This window comes from Prionailurus bengalensis, chromosome A1 (genome assembly GCF_016509475.1).
Source record: "Prionailurus bengalensis isolate Pbe53 chromosome A1, Fcat_Pben_1.1_paternal_pri, whole genome shotgun sequence".
Lineage (NCBI taxonomy): Eukaryota > Metazoa > Chordata > Mammalia > Carnivora > Felidae > Prionailurus > Prionailurus bengalensis.
Window position 1 is genome coordinate 211574883 of NC_057343.1, and position 16975 is coordinate 211591857.

A 16975-nucleotide genomic window follows, 5' to 3' on the forward strand; every position below is an offset into this window, starting at 1 on the left:
AGAGATCATTATTACACCATATGTTAACTAACTTGGATTAAATAAAATTAAATTAAAAATAAAATGCTTTTCCCAATATCTCTAATATATAAAGATTATCCTATTAATATTGGATTATTTCTACTTTTTCATTGACTTGGGTGAGAATATTTCAAAACTGTGTAGCTAAATTTTTATTTAGTTGGGAATTAATTATCTGACTGCTAGCTTAGCCTTTTCTACCTTTTCTCTGATGTTCCCCTTTTTAAAATTACTTTGAATATTAAATTATTATTCATTATTTATTGACATACATTGGATAGACAACAAAAGAAAGCAGTATAAATGTGCACAATGAAAGTAAGTATTTCCTGGTATCATCAAGCATGAAGGCAGGTTTGAGTTGAGAGGAGATTAAGACAAGCCATGGACATAAACGGACTCACATGGTTAGGGCCCGTGTGGGTCCCACAGAGCTCACCTACAGCGCATACTAGGGATGCAATGTGGACCCCAGAGTACATCGGCCTACAGATAGACAGCTGTATGTCTGAGTTTCTCATCATGCAGAACACTTTTACCATTAAAAAAAAAAAAGTTCCAGGACGAAAAACCCAAATTAGACAAATGCACATTCAAGTATCACTGGCAAGATGCATTGGTCATGCCTTTGCTCTGGAGGTCTCTGGTGGCTAAGAGCATTGGCTACTTGCGGAGGAGGAGAGTAGAAATTAGAGACTGACAGAGGCTGTGCTGGAAAAGCAAGAAGATAAGGGCTGGGCAGCCCCTGGTTGATCACACGGCCTGAAGAGTGATGGGCATGACACGTGTTTGGACTGGTTTCAACTAGCGCTGTCACAGCTGTGAAATATTTTAAATATTATCCCTGGAAGTACCTATCTCAGTTTTCCCTTCATTTCTCAATATCTGCAGATGAGTAAGAGTTAACAGATGTTTTTATGCTTCACATAAATCTACTAAACCATTTGACTATTTCATGTGCTAAGGTTTAATATGGCTTTATCCACATATTTTAAATAGCAAATGCTTATTTCTTTTCCTTAGATGTCAACCAAATGAAGAGAAGTATTCTTTTAAAAGCTGCAGTTCTGATTTCGTGTTTGGAGAAAACATGGTAGAAAGAGTTTTGGTAAGAATTTGGCAAAGGTGTCTATTATATAAAAAGCTGTCACTTCAAGTTTCTGGAGGCAAATTAATTAAAACAATGTTAAATTGGGTCATACTTTAACTCCTGAGTTCAAAGGCACATTTTCTTTCTTTAATGGAAATGTTCTCCTGGGAAGCAAGTTCTAGTTGTTAGAATAATAGACAGAAACCCACAGAGGAAGGGGATTGTATAATTATAACATTATTACCGATGAGAAATATTAAATAGTTCTTTCACGTGTGTTAAACTGAAGGTATGCATGGAAATCCCAGAATCATCTGCAATAGACAAGCTCAACTGGTAAAGATACTTTAATGTAGGTTTTTGATAGCCTTTTTTATAACAGTGCATTTAAAACTATTTACTTATTTTTTCTTATTAACTACAACCCTCCCCTTAGAGCTTTTATAGTGAAAAACATCATTATAACTTTTTTTTTTGCTAGCTTTAAGAGGAAAATAATAAGACTTTAACTTGCCTAGGGAAACATCCTTGTCAAGTGGAAACGCCTAACTAGCATTACTATCATCCTTATCTAATATCGAGCATCCTCCTCCAAGAGGCCATTTCTGCCCCATCCTCCACAGAGCATGTTTGTAAAGCACAGCAGGGAAGTAGACAGCAAAGTGAAGGCTGTGCACCTGGTCCATCACACCTTCATGCTGCTTTCACCCAGACCATGGTCTTGGTTGACATAGGCCAAGGTGACAAGTTTATCTTGTGGCTACTAGTTCTATGGAGGATCCAGAGGAGGCCACAAAGGTTTTAAAACCTGTGTAAAGCCTCAGAATAACAAAAGGACCAAGTCATGAGGTCGGTCTATTCTAAATTTCTTAGGGCTTTCACAAATCAATCACTTTGAAGACCTTGTTTATGCCATACCTGCCTCAGGCCGAACCCCAATCCCAAGAGTAGTATCATAGCTTTTCAGCTTAGAGGCACCATCCTTCACTCTCAAGATGAAAGTCAACTCCAGAGTTCTAGAGCTATTGACTCACCTCTTTGGATCTGAACCAGAATGGACCAACTTCTAGAGGGAAGCCCCAGGCAATACATTCAGGCACATTTCTTCCAAACCATTTATTCCCAAATTTGGCACTAGATTAGTCACAGCTTCTATAAGATGTCACAGACACAAATAAAACATTTCCCTAGGGGCGCCTGGGTGGCGCAGTCGGTTAAGCGTCCGACTTCAGCCAGGTCACGATCTCGCGGTCCGTGAGTTCGAGCCCTGCGTCGGGCTCTGGGCTGATGGCTCAGGGCCTGGAGCCTGTTTCCGATTCTGTGTCTCCCTCTCTCTCTGCCCCTCCTCCGTTCATGCTCTGTCTCTCTCTGTCCCAAAAATAAATAAACGTTGAAAAAAAAAACTTAAAAAAAAAAAATTTCCCAAGCCTCACAGGATCAACTTTAACATTCAATTCAATTCAACAAACATGTTTTGTGTTCTCATGACATCTAAAGCACTGGCATTGGTCTCAGCTTTGGCTGCGTGTTAACAATCATCTGGTGAGCCATTAAAGGATTTCTTAGGGCATCTCCACAAACAGATTAGATCACAGTCTCTGTGGGGAGGGTAGGTGTTAGGTGACTTGAATGTACAACCAGGATTGAAAAACATCTGGGTAAGTGGTTATACAAAGCTAAGGGAGCCACTGTGCTCTAAAGGTGTTTATAATCTAAGGGGAGACAGAGAGATCCCTGAACAAATGAACTACAGTTGGGATTGTAAATTTGGTTTAGGGAGGTACTTGTGTATATTTCCTATGGGCACTTTAAATCTGGCTTGTGAAGGAAACTGTACTTCCTGTATTTTAAGTTGATAACATCTGAGGACAGCAGGAGCTATAGAGATCCCTTGTATTTGTCCTCTAGTTAATCCTATAATCCTGTGGCCTTGTGATTTGGTGGTCAGAATGCCTTCCTGATTTGTTTGCTGTCCATGTGCTTTTCAAGGGGGTCATTAAACTTTCTGAGCCTTAGTGTTTATTTTCTTCAAATGGAAATAATCACACCCGTCTTGGGTGCCTGGGTGGCTCAGTCGGTTAAGCATCTGGCTTCGGCTCACGTCATGATCTCGCAGTGTCTGAGTTCGAGCCCCACATCAGGCTCTGTGCTGACAACTCAGAGCCTGGAGCCTGCTTTGGATTCTGTGTCTCCCTCTCTCTCTGCCCCTCTTCTGCTCACCTCTGTCTCTCTCTTTCTCTTAAAAATAAACATTAAAGGGGCGCCTGGGTGGCGCAGTCGGTTAAGCGTCCGACTTCAGCCAGGTCACGATCTCGCGGTCCGTGAGTTCGAGCCCCGCGTCAGGCTCTGGGCTGATGGCTCGGAGCCTGGAGCCTGTTTCCAATTCTGTGTCTCCCTCTCTCTCTGCCCCTCCCCCGTTCATGCTCTGTCTCTCTCTGTCCCAAAAATAAATAAACGTTGGAAAAAAAAATTTTTTTTAAATAAACATTAAAAAATTGTTTTAAAATCACACCCAACTCTACCGATTTTAACAGAATATCTTAATGTCCAGCTAAATAATGTGGAAGAATTTTGAGTTCATAAAGGAAAAGATAGAAACCTAAATTCTGAAGTACTGTTCCAATTCTCCCTGTTCTCCAGGGGGCTCTCCAGTATCAGAAATGGCATGTCTGACTCAGTTTTTTTTCACAGGCCTTGATTATAGCACATACACAAAGCCCCATGTGTGCAGCCTTAAAAGCAATTGTTGGCGGAAATTGTCTTGGGAAAGGGGCCCCTGGGTGGCTCAGTCGGTTGAGCATCCAACTTTGGCTAGGTCATGATCTCACGGTTGGTGAGTTTGAGCCCCATATTGGGCTCTCTGCTCTCAGTGTAGAGCCTACTTCGGATCCTCTGTCTCCCTCTCTCTCTGCCCCTCCCCTGCTCATGCTCTCTCTCTCTCTCAAAGATAAATCATTTTAAAAAAGAATATCCTTAAAAAAAAATAGTCTTGGGAGAAAAATTACAATTCTTTCTGTAAAGATGAGCTCTGAGACAGCTAGTGCGTTCTTTGCACAACTTTATTTATTTATTCATTCATTCATATGAAGTGGGTATAAAGTGAAGTGCTGGGAATACTGAAATACCTTGAAACAGAAATAAGGGACACCTGGGTGGCTCAGCTGGTTAAGCGTTCGACTTTGACTCAAGCCATGATCTCATGGTTCATGAGTTCGAGCCCCACACAGGGCTCTCTGCTGTCAGCACAGAGCCTTGTTCAGATCCTCTGCCCCACCCCTCTCTCTGCCCCTCCCTTGCTCTTTCTCTCTCTCTGTCTCTCAAAAATAAATAAGTAAACATTAAAACAAAACGAAAAGAAATGATAGTTACATCTCCTTCTAGGCATCAGGTTAGTCTGGTGGGAGCACGGAATAGCTGCTACCTCCTTCTTGGTCTCTAAACCTTCTCCCTTTGTCCCTGGAACTAGATCCCACCTGAAATAAGCTGGTGGTGACTAGATTATGCTTCCTGAGGATGAGAACCAGGGTCCTCTGATGATAGGAAGGATTTCCCCATTCAGCACACAGGGAGTCCAAAACAAAAACAGAGCAGTTGAGTTCATTTGCCCTGTTGAAGTGGAACAAAGGTATCTTTTGGCTTACTGCAGATATATGGGGATACAATTAAGTAATACATCTTTTTCCTTCACCTAGGATATTCAACATCTCACCCAATCTCAACCTGAAAATGATTCATACACCAAGGAACAACCATTCAAATCCGTACTAGAATTTCCTGTCAACTCTCTAAATTCAAGTAAGAATTATTTGATTTGTAAAAAATTTGATTCAACTATTATATTTCCTGTGTTTCCATGTCATCTGTTCAATAGCTATAAAATACAAAAACAGTAATGCAACACTTTAAAACTTTTTGGCAAAGATTAAAGCATAGAAAATATTGTTGTATGATACATAAGCATTAAAATTTTTTTTACTTAAGGATATGAGGAATCATTAAAGAGATTTATCTAAACTCAAGTAGTTTCATATTTTTGGTAACACTCATTATTATAAAAAACTAAGGAGACATGTATATTAATGGAGACAACAAGGAACTTTTACAGTAGAGAAAATGGAGTCTTTACGTGTCTTTTCCTATTTTTTCTTACAAACAGACTCTATTAAAAATATATCCCTAATTGAATCAGCTGCTGCTTTCTCTTCTAAGCCATCACCCAAATGCTTGCTGCAGAAAATTGATGTTGTAACAGGGGAGGAAGCTGAACATAATGTGTTGAAGGTCTGTATATCACACATTGCTCTTTCTGGGAGCACTTACATACACGAAACCAAGTTTCTATCAGCAGAAGCACCTTTAAAAATAAAGGCAGAAGTATAGTTTTCATGAAGACTGAGCTGCTTAACTAAACATGCTAGACACTTCCAAAGATTAAGCCAATATTTTGTTGTATTCTTATTTTTGTACGGGTAATTTTCAGGAAAATGTGTTACTGGGTTTACAACCATTCACATTAGTCTCTTAGAAAGAAGGCAGCCAGGGACCCTGTCTTAAAAGAACTTCAGACCTACATTTTATACTTTACATGCCTGTGTTTATAATCAGTGCTGTTATTGTGTGATTTAAAAGTTCTACTTACACTGGACATTTTTATTTTTTTATTTTTATTTTTTTAACGTTTATTTATTTTTGAGACAGAGAGAGACAGAGCATGAACTGGGGAGGGGCAGAGAGAGAGGGAGACACAGAATCGGAAGCATGCTTCAGGCTCTGAGCCATCAGCCCAGATCCCGACACGGGGCTCGAACTCAGGGACCGTGAGATCGTGACCTGAGCTGAAGTCGGACGCTTAACCGACTGAGCCACCCAGGCGCCCCAACACTGGACATTTTTAAATGATAAGATGAATAGACTTCAGTTCAAGATAAAAAAATTCTGGTTTCCTTTGAAAAGTTCTTTTAAATAAGTTTTGAATTTCATATAAAGCAAGAATTTCACACACACAGTATATAGTATCATGCATAGGATTTGAATGTTGAGTGACGTAGCCATCAGCGTAGGCACATGAAATAAGGTAGTCATTTTCCAACAAGGAACAGATTTCCCTTTCTTTTTATCCATCTGTTATAACATTAAATTTCATTTAAAACGTGGTACATATAAATATATTTGTTAAGTGGAAAAGCAAGATGCAGAAAGTATGTATGATATTCTACTGTTTATAGAAAAAATAGGGGACATGGGCACTGGCATGCATATAAACACAAATATCTCTGGAAGGATAAACAAAATATTAGCAATAGCGATCACCTGATCACAGAGGGTAGAAATCGACAGACGAAGAACAAAGGTTGAGAAGGACTTTTCATTTTGTACATCTTTTTGCTTTTTGATATTTGAACTATTCAAAAATTGTATGTTTTAAAGGTTAAATAAATTTTTTGAGCTGGTTTACAAATCATTAACCAAAGTTATTCTGGTAAAAATCAGGCATAAAAAAAAGTGTAGCATAGAAAGAAATTATTTTAAAATAAATTTCTATATATTTGACATTTCAAAAAATTGTCCTTTAGATCAACTGCAAGCTTTTTATATTCAACAAAACAACACAGTCCTGGACTGAAAGGGGCAGAGGAGCTTTGAGGCTGAATGACACAGCAAGCAGTGACTGTGGAACATTCCAGTCGAGACTAAGTAAGGAATCATTTTGTAAAGCAACCTGCCATTTCTCAGGGTAAAATTTCCAATAGGCACACATCATTTTCTGGAGATGTGTTATAAAATAGTCAACAAATCACTGTTGAAAACAATATTGTTTCTAATGTGCTGTAGGATCTTCCTGTTTAGAGCAGGCTCTGATGTCAAACTACACAGGTTCGGTTCTGCCTCTATTACTGACTAATTGGTGACCTTGGGCAAGTTAATCTCCCCACAGCCTAGTTACATCAGCTTAAAATGGGGATAGTAGTACTCCATGACTTATTGAGCAATTGTGAGAATTCAGTGAGATAATGCACCTATGACACAGCCCAGCGCACCCCTAAATAGTAATCTCGGTAATATTGAAAGCAATATGATGATATTTTTGAAGGGAAAATGGTTTTTCCTAAAAAGGATATTTGCCCTATATTTCATTCTTGGCATTCTAAGCATGTTGTGTGGGGTGAGATGAAGTCAGTTTCCAAGGAAATTAAGGTGTGTGGTTATTGAATCCTGTGTGTGTTTACTGACATCCATAGTGATGGTAGGAATCTGGAGTCAGTCAGACTGAGAGGCTCTCAAAGTTTTTGGCATCTGAAAAGACGCACTGGGCATTGTTCAGAGGCCCAAACCGAAAGTGAGCATAGGCAGAGATCTGGGCGGGGTGTGTAGGTTTACTGGCCAACATTGGGCAATCAGAGCTGTGGAAGGAACCACTGGAAGAAGTGGGATCCGTGTATATGGATTTTTATTGAGTTTCAGATATCAAGCTCAAGAAACCAGTAAGGAATAGAATTCACACTGAGAGAATAGGAACCGTGTTTTCAGTTCTATAACTGGCAAACAGGTTTCTAAATAACCCAACGAAGGCAGGTGCTAGTTGTTTTCTACTCTTGTTCAATGCCACTCTGGCCACTGCCTGCCAAAATTTACAATGCATGGTATTTACACTGTTGTGTAACCTGATTTTACTTTTTACATAGTATATACCATGACCACCTTTCTACATCAGTAATGATCTTTCTTTAATATTCTTAATGGGTTTGTAATATTATCTTGAATAGCCAAGTCATCATTTATTTAGCTAATTCCATTTTTTGAATGCTTAAGGTTTTGCTTCTGTTTTCTCCATTTTGGATAAATATTCTTCAGACCACTAAGTCCTCAAAGGAATTCTAAAATTGTAATCATTGTTTATTATAGTAAAAAAATAATTCCAGCTTTTAAGCTAAAAATGGTCTTCCAACCTAGTAAAGCCAATTTGAAAACCAACTTATAATCAAGCCAAATTACAATTTAATAGTGAAAATACAGTCTGAAAAACAACTAGAGGATTTACTTCACTTTCAAAAATGGCAAGTTCCCCGGGGAAGGTTAAGGAATCAACTATTCTGTAGTCTTATATATTCACCTTCCTGTTTTAGTTATGCGCAATCAAGGCAGCCTGAGGCTGATTCTCAATAGCAAACTCTGGGCTAAAATGGAGATTCAAAGAGCGAACCACAAAAATTTACGAATAACAGCTACTGATTTAGAAGACTATAACATCAAAGTGTTTTTAATTCAGGTAAGTAACAAATTTCAGTGATAGAGGATTATCCTACTATATTTATAGATCTCTGCAATTGCTATTTTTTTTCACTGTATTATAATAACTTGCACCATTGGCCAAAAACAAAAAACAAAAACAAAAAACCAGCCATTTATTTTGGTTGTTTACAGTTTAACATGAGACCTAAATTTTAAATGAAATTTACAGATTAACACCAAAATCTGTAGTAACCAATTGGCATGTGTCCCAAGACATTTTGTATTGATATATGCTTCAAACCTTCACATTTTTTTTTCCATTGAAATTATGTCAACAATCTTACAAAGTTACCAAAGGGACCGTTGTCAAGATTGGCTCCTAGGAGTCCAGTGGAATACATAGCCCAGTGCTTACACTGAATGCTGAAACTGAGAAGGCTTTGAGATCACTGGAAAGGACCCCCTGAGAAATGGAAAAACACAGGGCTAGTAAGTTAAAACAACCAGTCCAACAGCAAATTCCAATTCTGGACATGTGTCAGTCGCCAAGGTAACAGGATGGGAGCACAGCTTTAGCTCTTCCTGGCAGCAGGAATGCTTGACCTCAAATACAAAACCCAGGCACAAGAGAGAGAGAGCTGGCAGGGATCAGGCTAGAATAAAAGGCTAGGTTTCCCACATGAGCTGAGACCCAGAAGACTGGAGAAGACTGGGTACTTACGTGACTCAGGCGGAAAGTAACAATGCAAGTAAATAAACTTCCATACAGTAATGGAAAAAAAGTTGGCAAGTGCCCAGTGATGAAAAACCAAAAGTTTTATTAACTACCAATAAGTGCACTGTTAGGTATAAGTGATACTGAGTATTAAGATGTTAGAGTAAGATAATGCCCAAACCCTGTTTACCATTTAGGGAGACAGACAATACCTGATATCCCGCCAGGCTGGATCTCCTGGTTTTGAGTGAGTAAAGCAGCCCGCTGCCACTGTCACTGAGATTGAGACTATTAGTTATGATGAGATTCTGCTGCTCAATGTCTGACCCGCACTGACCCTGTAAACTGTAGGATATTTGCTAAATAAACCAAATTTAGTTTGCTAAATGCAAATAAAAAGCACCCCAAATTCCATTCCCAGAGATGGTCACTATTAACATTTTTGTCATTTCAGCATACGTGTGTGTGTACATATGTATATAATGTGCCAACTGTATGATCTTCAGGCAGGTTATATAGATTCCTTAACTTGATTTTACTCATCTGCCCAATAAAGATTATAATGATACACTTTATAAAATGGTTGGGTAGATTCGATTGCTAATACTTGATTATGAAGTACACATGCGTAACCTTTTCACTCATCAATGAAAATGAGTGTTTTCATGTCATTAAATAGTCATTAAAGGTGAAAAGAATTTTATTCTGCACCATAATTTATTCCATTAATCTTGCTTTGTTAAATACTTACGTAATTTGCTGTCTTTCACTATTATAAATTCCACAAGAAAGATGTGAGGAATTCTCTTTGTACACGTGTTAATTTTCTTGGGAAAAGGCTTGACTTGTCTTGACAAATTTCTCTTCGGAAAGACTGAACCAGTTTTCATTTTCGCCAGAATTTTCTTATGGTACTTCCTGGGAATTATAATTTTTTTAAGCATTGAGAATTTGTTATCCGAAAAATATGTCATTGTGATTTTATTTTTAACTTCTTGTTCTGAATTTCTTGAATGAATATATCTAAATGAATTTAGCCAAAGGCAATATATTGACTAGTGAAAGGCATATTTAAATTTTAATATTAGAAAGTGAAGGTGGCAGAGTAGCATTTATATTTTAAATACTTTCAATATTTATTAACGTACTAAAGAAAAATGACATCTTTGCACATAATGTAAAAAATTAAATCAGTCAAGAGTCAACATTTATTTACTCAACACCCTCTATAGATTATTTAGCACAATATGAGAAACAAAAATACTTTATTTAATTTATAGTTATTTTTTGCCCCAAAGTAATTAAGGGAACTTAAGAACATGCAAATGAAAAAAATATAATTGAAGACCCTTCTCCCAAACAGTTGGCATGTAGTTTGTTCTTGCTTTGAAAAGTTTGATAGCTTTCTTGAGGGTTAGCAAAGAGAATAATTTACCTACTTTCTCTTTGATATTGTGAAAACATACAAAAATGTAAACCACTGCCATGTTACCTTAAAAGAGCACTGACTCTGATGACAAAGGTCTGGGATTCGAGCCCAGCAGATTTGCTGACTAGCTATGTAAATGCAGGCAAATCATTGTACCTTTCTGAGCCATATCTCCTCATCTGTAAAGGGACGTGGGAAGTAAGTATAAATTGAATACTTGTGCTAAGTGCTTTTGCTAATATAAATGGAATAAATGACTAACTCATAGTTTTGTTGTAAGTGTTGAATAAAAAAAGAACGTAGTAACCGTAAATGTTATACAAATGTGATTGTTACCACCATTTTTTATATTAACAGCAACTATTAAAAATAGCATAGAAGAGTACTGAAAGCAAAGACTTATGACGTGTTTATGATACAATATCATAAGGATTGCTCTGTGGCACAATGGACAGCGCATTGACTTCTATGATGCAATATTAGACTGCTTTAATGAGCTCTGCTTTTCCACAGAGCTGTGAGGCTTGTTGGGATGTCTAAACAAAGTGATGTAAAGGAAGTGGAGGTCTGTTATTCACCGAACCCTCTAATTTTCTATTAGAAATAGAAAAGTAGTAAAAAAAAATAGAAAAATAGTAAAATAGCGGAGGAGGGATAGTCTTGAATTCAAGTAGAAATTTTACATCAAAAATTTCATTTCTCAGTTTAAAACGCACAAATAGGGACCTGTTATAAAATTATTCACTTTTGGATTTAATTTGTTTGGTTCAGGATGTATGGCTTTTTACCCTTTAACTTCTAGGGTTATTTATATCCTAGATTTCTGCCATATAATTCCTTCCTAAGAGTGAAAGATTAAAAATCTCTAAAACGTGGCTATTATTCAGTTATTTATATTCTTAACAACTTAATTTTCCTCATGCAGGCCAGTGCCAAAGATACAGGGTATCTGTACGCGGCAATACATCATCGGCTCGTTGCACTTCGAAGTTTTGGTAAACAGGAAGATGTAAACCAAGCAGAAAGCCAGTCAGATACAATCCTCCAACAATTAAACTGTGAAAGCTGTGATGAGGATGAGGATGATTTCATCAAAGCAACTAAGAATAGATCAGGTAAATAATTTTTCTTTTGTTAGGTCGGAGGTATAAGAAAGAAATCTTCTACACAATTCTAATATATGAAATTGTTTTGTTGTTGTTGTTGTTGTTGTTTTTAATGGAACTGGTATGTTTAAAGTGGATGAGGGAGCATCTGGGTGGCTCAGTCAATTGGGCATCTGGCTCTCAATTTTGTCTCAGGTCATGATCCCAGGGTCATGGGATGGAGCCCCGTGTGGGGTTCTACACTGAGCGTGGAGCTTGCTTGGGATTCTCTCTCTCTCTCTCTCTCTCTCTCTCTCTCTCTCTCTCTCTCCCCCCACCCCCCGCTCTCTCTGTAAAATAATAAAATAAATAATTAAAAATTTTTTATAAAAAAAATAGCGGATGGGAATTAGAGTCCTAACTCTTTGGATCAGAGGAGTGGATTTGAAAGTGACTGCCTTCTATGTGTGGCCTCCATCAGGATTTTACCAAAAGTCATCCTCATTTTGATGCCTGTGTGTCACTTGTGCATAAATTTAATAAAAATACCACAAAGTATTACATTCATACACTGAAACTACCTATTTATTCATATTTCTCTTCACCTGTTCTCATTTTCCTATTATTGGCTATAGTAGAAGAACTTTATAAATACATCATAAATGTAATAAACATATTACAATGGATCCACCAGGCAAAGCTGGCTTGAAACACTGAAACTCCTATTTATCTCCTTTTTTTGGAATTTGCTTTATTCTCAAGGACCTTTTTTGCATAGGCCAAAAAGTACTATTTTTTTTGTCAGGATTCATGAATTGAGCAAGGTTAAAATAGAACCAGTAGTTATCAGATTTTTAGGTTTCAGTGCTTGCCCTGGTGAGTAGATTTAAAACAAAAACTTATGATTATTTTTGGAGAAAAAGATTGTCTAGGAAATAATAAGTCCTGCTTTGTTATATAAATGGAGCCAAGTATTTTCAGTAATAGTTTCATTTAGGCCTGAATTCTGTTCTACAGAGAACTGAGCGACATACCTACAAAGATAGTGTGTTAGCAAGCATTTTTCCAACTTTTATTTATTTTAAATCTTAAAGGTAACTTAATCACACATAATTCAAGAATCTATCAAAGCACATGTGTAAAACTTGAGGAAATATCTTCCTTTGCCTAATACTAAAAAATGTAATCAAAATGTACAAAATATGCAGACCAGGGGGCACCTGGGTGGCTCAGTTGGTTAAGCATGCAACTTTGGCTCAGGTCATGATCTCAAGGTTTGTGAGTTCAGGTCCTGCGTTGGACTCTGTGCTGCCAGCTCAGAACCTGGAGCCTGCTTCGGAATCTGTCTCCCTCTCTCTCTGCCCCTCCCCTACTCACACTCTGTCTCTCTCAATAAGAAACATTAATTTTTTTTTTAAATATATGCAGATCAGGATTATAGATTGCTTGACTCAGTGAGCCAAAGAACTAAATGAATATGATTTTTCTTGTCACTATTAAATAAATAGTTTCTTATTCTTCAAAATGTGTGAAATGTATAAATAAAATCATCTTTTATAATGTTTGTATTGTCAATAATAAAATAGGGTCTATTGGAAAATGAATTGGTATCTATTAGAAATGTTAACATGAAATAAGGATTAAATGGCAAAGTTCTCTCATCAATAAAAGTCACATTTATGAAGTCTATATTTTATTATATTCCATTTTGGGAAAGAGTAATATACAACTACCTTCATACAAAATGAGAAACAATGGAAATAATGGAAAATAAATGTCAACCATATGAACCCCTCTTCCTCTGCCATTTTTCCCTTTTCACTTAGTACTTTCTCCGGGAGGTGATGCATACAAATGCTGAACTGTTACGAAAGCAATAAAAAGTCCAATTTTTTAAACTTTGTTTCCCATGAATTAAGGAAGGGTTTAGTTATCTGAAATATCATGTTTAAAATTAGCAAATTTCAGGGCGCCTGGGTGGCTCAGCCGGTTAAGCATCTGACTTTGGCTCAGGTCATGATCTCATGGCTTGTGAGTTCGAGCCCCGGATCAGGCTCTGTGCTGACGGCTCAGACCCTGGAGCCTGTTTCAGATTCTGTGTCTCCCTCTCTCTCTGACCCTCCCCTGTTCATGCTCTGTCTCTCTCTGTCTCAAAACTAAACGTTAAAAAAAATTTAAAATTTAAAATTAGCAAATTTCCAAATGTTACATATAAAATGTAAATTCTACATTTTGCATTTCATCACCTGTAAGCATCTTCATGCATATTCATGTTCAGTTGTGTTCAATATTAAATCTAATCTGAATGTAACATTTTCTAACATTTTAAATTTATATCACAGATCCTTCGAGGTGGACCCACAGACAGTCGGTTGCCTGTTCATGAGCACTATCTACTATAAATGTGACAACATCTACAAAAAGATTGATCACCTTACTGAAAATCCTAAATCATCTTAAGTAAATGAGAAGATCCTATTCATCCCTTGAAGAGTTTTTATAGCAAAGTTCATAAAACATAATTTGTTGCAATTAAAATTTTTCTCTTATGTAGTCAAATAATTGTAAGGTTTTACATTTTGATTATTGTGGAGAAAATGAAAGAATTTAAGAAATGCATGGACTTCGGAAGTTCAAAATTTATCATTTTTGAAGAGGTAATTTAGAATAGGGTTTGATAACTAATTTGGACTATTCATCACATTGGTGGATATCATAGTTAAAATAAATTTCTGGATTTGATAAATATCTAACTAAGATATTTATTTTTTCAGTCATACACTGTCTGGTCATAAAACAAACATTTTAAAGATTTCCAGTCATGTCTTCAAAAACACTGTAACTGCATGCTAACATTTGATTAAGTTGTGTTTATTTTCTGGGAAATGAGTATTTGCATTTAACCTTTGGATTTACTAATACTATAAGATTATATATTCATGGTATGAATTTCTTTAAATTTAGTATTGTTCTTGGACCTGTATCCATTGTACCTTGCATATGGTTGATTCCAGGTCAGCATCCAATAGTTGTTGAAGGGATGAACAAAATACATTACCTATGTAACAAAACAGTAAGTATACAAAAGTAAAATATGTTAACTCGTTCTTTGCTTTATGTAATTAAATTGTCATTAATATTTTATGGGTGTAGCTGTATAGAGCCTGTTTTTTTTTATACATACATATAGCCAAATAAATCTTTTCTTTTTTAAAAAAATGTTTATTTATTGGGGCACCTCAGTGGCTCAGTGGGTTAAACATCTGACTCTTGATCCCAGCTCGTGATCTCATAGTTTAGGAGTTCAAGCTCCACGTCAACCTTGCTGCTGTCAGTGCAGAGCCTACTTCAGAATCTTTGCCCCCTCTCTCAGTCCCCTCCCCCCTCAAAAACAAATAAACAAATGTTTATCTAATAATAAAGTTTGTTTTAATTAATTAATTGAGAGAGAGAGAGAGTGCATGAATGGAGAAGGGGCACAGAGAGGGAAAGAGAGAATCCCAAGCAGGCTCTGCACTCTCAGCACAGAGCCCGACGCAGGGCTCAAACTCATGAACTGGGAGCTCCTGACCTGAGCCAAAATCAAGAGTCTGATGCTCAACTGACTGAGCCACCCAGGCGCCCCCAAATGATACCATAATAATGGTAGGCTGTAATAATTTTAACAACCGTGCAACAGAGTTTTGATGCTCCTCTTTTGAGATTTGTCTCAGAGATACTTCATGAGTTACACACAAAAAAGTAGTCTCAGTGCTCGTAGCCATACTTCATTTTTTAATCAAGTTTGATCACCCCATGACTTCAAAATGACTTTTGATCATCACTCTTAAATAGTCCCTTGTTAGAGGCATCTTACTCTTCTCGGTCTGCCATAACAAAATACCGCAGACTGTGCAGCTTAAACAACAGACATTTCTTTCTCATAGCTCTAGAGTCTGAGAAGTCGAAGATCAAAGGGCCAACAAAATAGGTTTCATTCTGAGGCCTCTGCTCTTGGTTGTAGGTTACTCACAGGATCTCTTTGTGGGACACAGGCAGAGAGACAGTAAGCTCTCTAGGGTCTCTTCCTATACACCAATACCATTACACCAGGGCCCTTCCCTCATAAACTTGTCTAACTGTAATTATCCCCCAAGACCCCATCTCCAAATTCCATCACATTGGGTGTTAGGGCTTCAACATAGACATTTAGGGGGAGAACATAAACATTCAGTCCATAACTAGGGAATAAGATTTACAGTTCCAAAATGATTTCTGAAAAGTTTTTGAACAATGACGACATCTATCTGGAATAATGGGTCTAACTTCACTAAACGCTACTTTGAAGAACAATATTCATTTGGATGTAGACATGTGAATACACAATTTTTCAAAGTTACGTTATTTTGTTACAATACCTTTTACAGTAATAAAAGCAATTATATATAGATACATATAGATATACTAAAACCTGAGCTAATGCCTGAAAATTTTAGTTTGGCATGTGAAAGTTGAGTTAACTCTTTTCGACCATAATTTGGTTAGAATATAAATTGTTCAGAGTTTTGTTCTTTCCCTATAACTGAGTATAACTTAGTGAAAAAGTGAGCTACTAAGAGAAGCCCATTCATTTTTCTAGTGACTGTGGAAGAAATACAGCATCCTTTACTTCTAAATTAAGCAATGATTCAGGAAATAGAAAAGAAAAAGTTAATGTGAGAGAATGATAGAGGAAAGGTAGAGAGAAGGTTAAAAAAAATAAAAGAATAGCTCTAGCATGAAAGAATAAAAAGAAAGGAAAAACAAATTTTAAAGTTGGTTGCGTTTTTTCAATCCCAAAAAGTGCCTCTGATGTAGAACATAGTCAGTGAAAATTTTCTTTAGAAGCTAACATAAACAGGAAGACATTTGGAGAAGAAATTAAAGAACTGGTTCTCTTTTCCTATAAGATCTTAGCCAATAGGGGAACGTTGTGATTGCACTAAATTGTTAAAGTGAAGCAGGGAACAGAGATCTTTATCCTCCTAACATGTTCATTCTTGCCCTCACTTTAAGGTGGAGATAGAGCAATGTTTTCTCAATGCCTCAAACATTTTAATGTAATTTGAATTCATTCTTTCCTTCTGTGATTTTCCTTGAACTTCTCTGCAAATACCAAGCAAAAAAAAAAATTAGATTACTTCAATTACTTGTCTATATATTAATGCCAGTGCAACAGAATCAAAAATAGTATTAGAATGTCAGGAAGGCAGAGAAAGAGTGAAAATTTCTGGATTACGACATGGTTACTCACAGCAGAAACATGGTATTTAGCTTGTGACTTTCAAATCATTTTCTGTCCACTGTACTATTCCTTCTTACAATCTTTATGCAAATATTTAGTAAAATTTTGGATAATAGTAGAAACATCTTATAGTTTCTGTTTG

General features: G+C 36.8%; 1 protein-coding gene across 1 annotated transcript in view; it reads left to right on the forward strand.

The window, feature by feature from the left end:
* Positions 1-14714, forward strand: part of RANBP3L (RAN binding protein 3 like) — a 45342-nt gene extending 30628 nt beyond the window's left edge. Inside the window, exons 9-15 of the mRNA XM_043599827.1 lie at positions 1045-1129; positions 4804-4906; positions 5268-5392; positions 6685-6805; positions 8236-8378; positions 11411-11600; positions 13913-14714. Coding sequence (XP_043455762.1) covers positions 1045-1129; positions 4804-4906; positions 5268-5392; positions 6685-6805; positions 8236-8378; positions 11411-11600; positions 13913-13956 — 811 coding nt within the window. The 3' untranslated portion in view covers positions 13957-14714. The remainder of the gene's footprint in view (positions 1-1044; positions 1130-4803; positions 4907-5267; positions 5393-6684; positions 6806-8235; positions 8379-11410; positions 11601-13912) is intronic.
* Positions 14715-16975: the final 2261 nt, after the last annotated feature.